This window comes from Glossina fuscipes, unplaced genomic scaffold (genome assembly GCF_014805625.2).
Source record: "Glossina fuscipes isolate IAEA_lab_2018 unplaced genomic scaffold, Yale_Gfus_2 61191, whole genome shotgun sequence".
In the NCBI taxonomy this organism is placed as follows: domain Eukaryota; kingdom Metazoa; phylum Arthropoda; class Insecta; order Diptera; family Glossinidae; genus Glossina; species Glossina fuscipes.
In genome coordinates, this window is record NW_024003419.1 from 4,429 (window position 1) to 14,073 (window position 9,645).

The window sequence follows — 9,645 nt, forward strand, 5'->3', positions numbered from 1 at the left end:
TTAAAATTTAAGCAATCGTAGGGTGTCTTTCTATTTATTGCTTGATTCATGGAAAATTAACGATAGCAGCGAAAGCGAAAATCTTAACTTAACTTCGTCAAAGACAAGAATCGTTTAAAAGATAGGTAACAGTTTTGATAGATTAATAGAAAATGATTGTAAGGTTTTCCAAATATTAGTCGCTTTTTGAATGCGAAAATATATAAGTGAAAGATAAATTTCATCGAAATTTTTTTCTCTTTTTTGTGTTTTACTTCATTTTAATCGACCAGTATTGTATCCAAAATATAATCAAAAAACTAAAAACCTGTAAAAATTTGAAAATTAAAATATATAAAAATTTTTCTAATTCTTAGCAAATAAAATTTTATTTTGCATGTGCGAAGAGCCTGAAATAAAAGAAATTAAAAGCATGCATTCTAAAGAAAAAAAAAAAAAGTTCAACTCAACAAAAATGTAGCATCGTACAAAAGCCTGGAAGAAATATTAATCGGGAAGAATTTATGTGAAGTAATCAATCTGAAATTATAATTAAATCTATAAAATACCAATCGCAATATAGCGGATATTCTGTTGATCTAGAATAAACCAATACGAACGAACTGGTTTTCCATGCATTACGATATACTACCCACGTACGCCGGCACTTTTGAAATAGTAAATAACAAAGAAAAAAAAAAAGTTCTTATCCGGTCGCACAATCAATTACACAATTTTTTCACATTAATGAAATGACTTTCCAATCGTTGTGCTTCTTTATCTACATACAGATGAAATTTTTCCATTTATTCGGGTGACGTTGGCCGTTATCACAATGCGGCAAAAGTTAAATACAAATTCTCGTCAAAAGATGTAACAAAATATAATATGCGGCCACTTTAATGTGTCCCAAAATGTACGCAAGGGTTATAGGGCATATGGTTACGTCTTCTTGCAACTGTGTATCATTCTCTTTATGCACACAACTTAAATGCAAATATAAAAAGTTAAATTTTTATTGCTTGTCTTATTGCTTGCGTCTGTCGTTTTGAAAAATATAAATTCTAATCAATCCCTTTTCGCGACTTGGTGAATGCATTTATTGGTCTAATATCGTTCATATATCTCGTAAATTCCAAATACGGCAATTTTGTTGTTTAACCGAACCATTCAATCTACTGAAGGTAAAAAGGAATGTAATCATTGAAAAAATTAATATTCAATTTGTTGTTGTTGCAAATGTCAATGGACTGTCTACTGTCACGCAATTTTTTTTTCGTTGACAACACTTTACCGGACAAATGGCGCAAAATATAAATCTTACGAAAATTTTTATGACAACGTACATTATTATTACTATGTATTTTTTTTTTATCAAAGCAATTCCAAAAGCAAGAACTAAGGGCAGAACACAAAGAAACCGAGCACATTGCAATTAAAGTTAAATGCATTCATTGAAAGCAATCAATACGAACGCAATGAAATTTTCAAGCATTTTCGGCCTGAAAAATTAATCAATTTACTAAGCATCAACGGTCTTGCCAACTTATGCCGATTTTATTTTGCTAACAACATTCCATAAAGCAGAAATGTTATCAATCAGTATATCAAATTCTAAATCGTTTCAAGCATGTCCGTCTGTCTGTCGGCCCATCTGTTTGCATTTATGCGGTAAACATTCGTCTGAACTTCTGCAAATTTAGAAATTATTGCGGGCAGTTTGGTATCGAAAACATGCGAAATCGATTAAAGGACACGCCCACGATAAAACATAGGCTGAAAATATCTCTATTTTCATAAGCAAAAAAAAAATTGATTTGTTTTCCCTTTATTCATTCATATCATTATCATACAACAGACATAGTGATAAAAATTTCAACGGAAGTAATATAAGTAACCTGACAGTGTATCAATAAAAAAATGAACAATGTCGGCTATGCCCTAGCAATTTTGAAATAAAAGCAAATAATGGTTTTTAATTAATTCATAATATTTAATCAGATTATGAAGATTAAAAAACAATTTTTTTAATCAAAGCGTCCACTTATTTTTCATAATTATTTTCTTATTTTCACTTGTCATATATAACGCAGGTTTCTATATATTACTATTTGCAACCTGAAATGCTTGATATGTGTGTATGTTCCTTTTTTTTTGTGTTTTCCATCTAAGCAACATTTGCAACTTGGTTTGTTTTGCTCTCAGGATTCATTTTTTTTATTAAAATACTTCTGTTCTCTGCCCAAAAAAAAAAAAAAAAAAAAAAAAAAAAACAGATTGTCACAAATTGTAATGTTGATCTAGTAGTTAGTTCAAATAAAATTCAATCGAATTTTCAGTTTCTTGAAAAAAAAAAAGTTCATTGAATCAATCGACGAATTTGCCGGATAACAGAAAAAGAACACAACACGGTGCTTTAGAATTATAATAATATTATATTCCAAATTTAACTAAAGCTTTGCTGAGACGCAAACAAAAAACTCTGTGCTCACATCCCAGCGAACGTTCGGTTATTAATTTGCTGATATAACAAGAAGAAGAAGAAGAAGGATTGTAATGCTCAGATCCTTAAAAATTGTTGAATAGTTGGGAGAAATGTTATTTATTTATGTATTTAACTAGGTTTCAATTTATCATGGCCTGCACGGTTATTTGTTCCATATGTACCGACACTTTTAATAGTTTGGATAATGTTGGGTGCATTAGCTGTGGCCATATATTTCATGATCTCTGCATTCGAAATTGGATGGAAAGGTAATTATAATTGTGATAACAGTAAGAATTCGCTAAATATCCTACTCTTGTAGATCTAATCTATGCCCTATATGTCGCTCTTATTATTCGATTATTAAAAAAGTCTATCTAAATTTTGATGGAAATATGGACGGTGAAGTGAAGCTTAAGCTGAAACTACAACAAGCTGAAAATAAGATAAAGGCATTGCTTGAAAAAGTTGACGAAATCGATAAAAAGTACACAGAATTGCAGAAAGAATATAATTTATCTGAATCAAATTTTCTAAGTTTACATAAACAATACACCGAGTTGGATGAAAATAATAAAAGGATGAACACGTGGCTAGCGGAGGTTCACGATATACCATCACAAACGTGCGGAAAATCGGTCGACTTTTGTCAGCAAGCTATGCAACTTTATGGCCAAAAGGCTTCAACAGAGAGAAAAGACAACACTGCATTTCCCTTTACCTTTCCCGCTACTACCGTAATTTACCGTAATTCAAGAAGCGGTGGCGATTACGATAAACAAGGGGATTCAAGCAGCATTAATTTATTTGAAATCAGTTCAAATGGCATTCGTCCGGATACGGAAAAAGCTGTTAACAAGTCGGTAATTGATGGGCCCCCTGCAGTTATGAGTAACACCAACTTCTTTGATAATAGTTCGGCAGTTCCTAGCACATCGGGCATTAATAAAATGTATCCCAAAAAGTTCAGCTTATTTTCAACGGGAACCACTAGATCGAGTGCGCAGTCTTTGTTTACCTTTTCCTCTTCTGGTAGTAATTCAAAAAGCGGTGGCGATCACGATAAACAAGAAGATTCAAGTTGCGATATCGTATTTGAAAACAATTCAAAAGGCATTCGTCTGGGTACGGGAAAAGTTGTTAACAAGTCGCCAATTGATGGTCTCCCTGCAGTTATGCGCAACACCAACTTCTTTGATAATAGTTCGGCAGTTGCTAGCACATCGGGCGTTAATATAATGAATCCCAAAAAATTCAGCTTATTTTCAACGGGAACCACTAGATCCAGTGCGCAGTCATTGTTTACCTTTTCCTCTTCTGGTAGTATTTCAAAAGGAGATCCGAATTGCGATAACTTATTTGAAAAAAATTTTAGAGACATTTCTCTGGGTACGGAAAAAGCTGTTAACAACTCGGTAGTGGATGGTCTCTCTGCAGTTATGCCCAACACTAACTTCTTTGATAATGGTTCGCCAGTTGCTAGCACATCCGCCGTTAATATAAGTTGTACCAAAAGCAATATCAACTTATCTTCAACGGGAACGAACGAGAATAAAACCGGATCTATTTTCGCAACATCGAACCTCAACCAGATGAATAATATTACAATAAATTCTCAAAAGAGCCCTCTTGGTACATTACACACCACTCCTGCCAACAATGAAAAATTGTCCAACATTAGTTTCGCATTTCCCCATTTTCCGGCTAAGTGTAGTACTGTGGTCGCAAGTAACACTACTAATAGTGTGTTTATGAACGGTAAAAGGGCGTCAGCCGATTGCATGACAGGCGCAAGTGTAACTGCAAATACTGTGATTGCTTCAATTAGTGATAGCACGGTTATAGCCTCCTCTACTACCGATACTGGAATAGAATGGCCTAATAATGCTTTCATATTTGGCAGTGAAGAAAATACGGAAAATATAAACGAAAATCCTAGAGCTACTTTCGGTTCATTTCCGTTCTTTGGTCCAACGGGCTGCACTTTAACCAAACCGGAAAATTTGACTGATCATTTTGTAAAACTAAAGATTAATTCCAATAAATCAAAAGTGCCCGAACAACGTCCGGTAAGAAGAGTAGATAGAAAACCTAAGAAAAACCCATTTCATGATTTAAATACGCGCTGCTTGAAGGCAAGTGGTTTCAAAACTTGAAATTTTTTAAGGTAGACTAATGTTAATAGATGACAATTAATTTTTTCAGAGCGGTTTCAGTGTAACTGATACACCATTGATTTTACAAAATCAATTGAGGTGAGTTGATCAAGTACTTCAATTGCAAAACAACCTCAACCATATATAAATAATGTGTAATTCTATGTTGAGAGTTAACAACATTCAAGAGCTGATATTACAACTGCATAAAGCGTATTCCTCAGCACAAACAAGTTATCAGTGGAAATGAAAAAGAATCTTCAAACTTCGTCTCTTTGCAAACTAACACTAATTAAAGATAAATAAGACTTTAGAAGGGAAGAAAATCCCGGTCATAAAGCAAAGTTATAATGCTTAGTCGGAAAGAGAACAAAGCACATTTCCTTTACATATGTTTCACTTGTAATTAGCAAAAAAGGCAGAATTTCCTTCATGAAAAGTGATTGCACCATTCCTTACCTTTCCTTTGTTCATTCTTTACTTCATAATAATAATTCTTATTATATATCTCTGTATGTCAAAGGTCATCCTTTCGACGATTACATTAATTAATGGAGTTCATTTTCTTTTCCTTTATCTTTTTTCTATTTCTAATTTTTTTTTTTTTTTTTTGTAATCAGTCAATCAGATGTTATTCCGCATAAACATGTAAACGCGGTCATTTCTAAGGGGAAACAAGTAATAAAAGTTAGCTAGGGTGCGACTTCAATTTGTCCTTGCCTATCGAAAATTCACCATAGCTGCACCATCAACGCCAATAACAATAAAAGTACGATCGAATGGACCCGGGTGTGTTCCCTTCGTAATCGCATTTCTTATCTAATAAGCTACACATACCAGGTTAGCACCAAGTGCCTATGAATGTACATAAATTGTGCAAACTGAAAGTATTATATATATCTAAATTGTTAAGATATTTTTATGTAAGCACAAGTGCACTTAAGAGTTTTCTAAAAAGCCTATAACAGCCTTAGAAGCTACTGCCTTAAGACTTGTTTTGTCTTGAAATTTATATCTCTGGTTAAATTAATAATAATATGTAATATGTAATGTAATGAATTAATCTTAATTGTCTTTGCGTTTAGAATGGAATCAAAAAAAGCTGACGCGCATGGAAATCGAAATTGTAAGGATCATTAATTTAGATGACGACGATACAGCCAAAGTGATCCCTCAAAACTTAGATCTTTAATACGATGATAAGCCATTCCAATAATTCCTATTCAGTAACGGAATTACCCGTTTGCTCGAAAGGCAATCATTTTTCTTATACATTATTTCCAGTTTCAGTTTATCATCAATAGCATTATCTACTATTATTTTTCGTATTATCTACTTTGATTTTTTTTCTTTTCCATCATTTAATAATCACTAGAAATGTATGTAATCTAAATTTAAATATTACTTATATGTTAATTGATCGCTTGTACTTATATACCTATACTTATATGTTTTTCCGAATTATTCTTTATGTATTTGTATTAAAATCTTAGTTGAGTTTATTCATCAATTCAATTATTAAAATCTTAATCTAGTTAAGAGACAGATTAGTTTATCATTTCCAGTATCAATTTATTATATATCTGTTTCAACAAAGATTTGCCTTAACTATCTTGGCGAAATATTTCCGAAAAAAACAAAGAAAAGAAAACTTATACCTGTACCTGAAAAACAGACGAATAAAAAAATAATGTTCGATTATAGAGGAATATTTTTATACTCACTCTCCTTCTTATCTATCATTCGTTGATTTATTTGAGCAAATCGACCAACCGGAGAGAGAGAATGGAATTAATAACATTCAAAATTACTCTCAAATTATTACGTGACTTTTATGAACGAAATTACAACAACAACAACAACAACAACAACATCTAAAGCGAAAGGTCCAGTTTATATTTGATTGTATATAATCGCTACAGTACAAGCCGACCGTATATGCCCCATAATTTAACAGCCTAGCTGAAATAAACTCAACATCTCAAAAAGAAGCTACCTCATTTTTTTTTTTGTTTTAACACCAAACTAAAAATTGTATTTTTAAACCACAAACATTGTAACTAGACGGCCAAATAAAAAATTTTCTTTTATATAAAAAGCGAAAAAAAAGCGATAATCATTGAAAAAAGGCAAAAAGAAACAAGCTTACATGTGTTCACAAGCGGGACACAAAGCCGCAGTTCTGCATATACATTACTTGCAAATTTTGCACAACTGATTAGTGATAACACTGTTTAACTTAACGACGGATCGTGGCGAAGTGACATTGAAAATGAAAACTTTTATTTTAAGAGATATCGGTAAGAGGAAAGAAAGCATTAAGAAAAGTAAATTTGATAAAATATTCGGTTACAAACCATAAAATGTATTTTCTCGGCTCTTACGCGTTCGATTGCTATAAACGTTGAACAAAATGTTAGGATACGTACGATGAATTTTTTTAACTTTGCCAGTAGCTGACGTCACTATAAAAATCAACTATTTTGAGAACAAAAGTAAATTGCCAAAAGAAATGATAATTCGGTAAATATGTATGCCATTCATATGTGCATTGGATATATGAAAAAGAAAAATGTTGTTAAATTTGTAAAGAAATCATGGGGGACGTTTTGATTAATAATTATACCCTGCATTACTTTTTGTACAGGGTATATTGAATTAGTGCGGACGTATGTAATCCGTAGAAGGGCTTAAGGTACAACCATCTTTCATTATACCATTATCATAATCTAAATTGATCAATGCCTATGCGTCCGTCTGATGTGTGTCCATATAAATTTATGTTCAAACTACAGGTCGCAATTTTTGAGATATTTCAAAGAAGAATTTAAATTTGGTACAGTGACATGTGTTGACCCAAGGACCAGCGCGATTAAAATGGTTCGAAAATGGACTGGTCCATTGGGGAAAATTGCAACTTTCAAAATTACTCAGCAAAAGTCGCTAAGTAGTAGTATTTGAGCATCCTAAATTGGTATGAAAACTTGAGTTTTCAATGCTTCACGATAAAGAGTATATCATAATAGTAATTTAACATAAAAAAAATTAACAATACCCAATTTGGACCATTTTCGCGAAAATTAATCCTTTGTAGAGCAGAAATGCCCAAGTTTTAATATGTGATGATGACAGTTGACCCTGAATTGAATCGTAATTTCATACAAAATTAAGATTTGTGTTAGACAATTTAATAGGTGTAAGGTATTGAACGGTCGGCCTTGCCCGACTGTAATGTTTTTAGTTGTTTTAAGTTGAAATTGTGCTCAATGCTGCGTAAATCAAATGAAAAGAGTAAGCCACAAATTCAATCAAATATGAAAGAAGCGGATTATTCGCAACTGGCAAGATCGAAAAGATGTCAAAAAAAAGAAGAAGAAGACATGATAGAACACAAATATTCAATGTAATAAGGAAATAGAAATTTGTAATTAAACTACTTGAAGATTTTAAATGATTAGTGTAATGTATAGGCTTTTTTAATGAAGGAAGTTAATCCTTCATCATGTGAACATCATTTATAAGCATATAAAAACTCTCTTTTTTTTTTTTTTTTTTGGTATGTTGAATGGAGAAGGACTAAGCCAATAGATATATAAACTCCTAATCGAAAATTTGAACATATGATATGCATGAATTTTTGTTTTTGTATTTTATTACTTCACATAAAAGACCATATGATTTATTAATTCCGGCAAGACGTAGCAAAAATTTTGCGGCATAAAAATCCTTGAAAAGTAGGTAAAGTTTTATTATGCATTCAACGCAAATAACAATATTTGCGTGCGGCACTCAATACTTTTAATTAAATCGAATTATTTCGATTCCCCTGTAAATGTTATACCCTTTGATTCAAAAATAAAAATCTCCATTCTAATCACGAAATATTATGTGTTTAAAATATACCGTAAACCCTGCTATCATCCACGTTGCATTATGTATTTAAGAGAACAACACTGTTCATTCTTTATCAGAACAAGGGGAACTCCCAAGTTATTCTCATATAACATAACTGGTACAGGTGACATAACCACGTATTTCAATATATTTTAATTACTGTAATTCTCTGCACACATAACTGTGTGTTTGAATAAATAGATAACATAAATAGACGAATTTTCAAGTTTTTTCTCTATATTCTTGAATACGTCCACGTCTGCTCTATAGAAACTTACGCAATAAAGGCAACAAATAAATAAAATTAAAATTGCTGTTTATTTGCATTGTCGGAAGCACCTTCAATTTTGTGTCCTATTTGCACCAAAAATTTCCAAACATCGGACACGATCTACAACACCAGCTGCGGCCACGTATTCCATCATAATTGCATTCAAGATTGGCGTGGAAGGTAAATAAGAGCAATGATCTGAGAATTATGATTAATGAGGCGATGATTTGTTCATCTATGTATAATATGTTTATTAGTTACAGATCTACCGAATGTCCAGTGTGCCGCGCTCGCTATGCGAACATGCAAAAACTATTCCTCAATTGATGAGAAGGCAGGCGGTGAAACGGTGAAGAACGAATTGCAAGCTAAACTGGAAAGTTATAAAACTGGAAATGAAAAACTTAGCGACCAATTAAATGAAACTAAATTTTGCTTATTGGACATGCAAGAGCGGTACACCTTAGCTTTTGAAGAGATTAATCTCTTAAAAGGCCAGCTCTCTAAACGCAATGACAGTGAGAATAATTTCATGGCCTTACAAAAGCAATATACCGAAGCCGAGGATATTATCAAAAATTTGAAAGACAAAAACCAATATTTGTTGTTGCAATGTGAAGAAAAAAACAAAGAAATTCAACTAAAGACTTTAGAAATTTCTACTCTTAAAGATACTATGGGGTGTATGGAGACGTCAGTAGGTGGATCGGATTCGATATTAAAGCAACAATTAAAAATTATGGAACAAAAGTTGAGGCACATCACCGGAGAATTGCAGAAGGAAATATCAATTTCGATGCAACTTTCTATTGACAAAATGAGATTGCAAAGTCTGGTCGATCAGTATGGCGCTACTAAAA

At 32.4% G+C, this 9,645-nt stretch overlaps 2 protein-coding genes across 7 annotated transcripts; both read left to right on the forward strand.

Annotated features, from left to right (window-relative positions):
- Nucleotides 1-462: 462 nt before the first annotated feature.
- Nucleotides 463-6,244, forward strand: LOC119643545. 6 transcript variants are annotated; one of them, XM_038042930.1, is made up of 5 exons: nt 463-510; nt 2,602-2,733; nt 2,787-4,599; nt 4,670-4,719; nt 5,241-6,244. In XM_038042930.1, exons 2-5 carry the CDS (start codon nt 2,615-2,617, stop codon nt 5,314-5,316), a joined length of 2,058 nt encoding a protein of 685 aa, XP_037898858.1. In that variant the 5' UTR covers nt 463-510; nt 2,602-2,614; the 3' UTR covers nt 5,317-6,244. The 6 variants fall into 6 exon arrangements, 5 of the variants coding, with proteins under 5 accessions (XP_037898858.1, XP_037898859.1, XP_037898857.1 ...); XM_038042931.1 differs by lacking the exon at nt 463-510 and adding an exon at nt 814-1,163; XR_005248327.1 differs by lacking the exon at nt 463-510 and having other exon boundaries at nt 2,234-2,733; nt 5,241-5,460; nt 5,706-6,244.
- A 1,969-nt stretch (nt 6,245-8,213) lies between these two features.
- LOC119643544 (MAR-binding filament-like protein 1) lies at nt 8,214-9,641 on the forward strand (the record flags this gene model as incomplete). The annotated part of the gene is made up of 2 exons (XM_038042925.1): nt 8,214-8,965; nt 9,043-9,641. A coding segment is annotated over exon 2 (561 nt), but the record flags the coding sequence as incomplete, so codon positions are not given.
- Between the last annotated feature and the right edge of the window lie 4 nt (nt 9,642-9,645).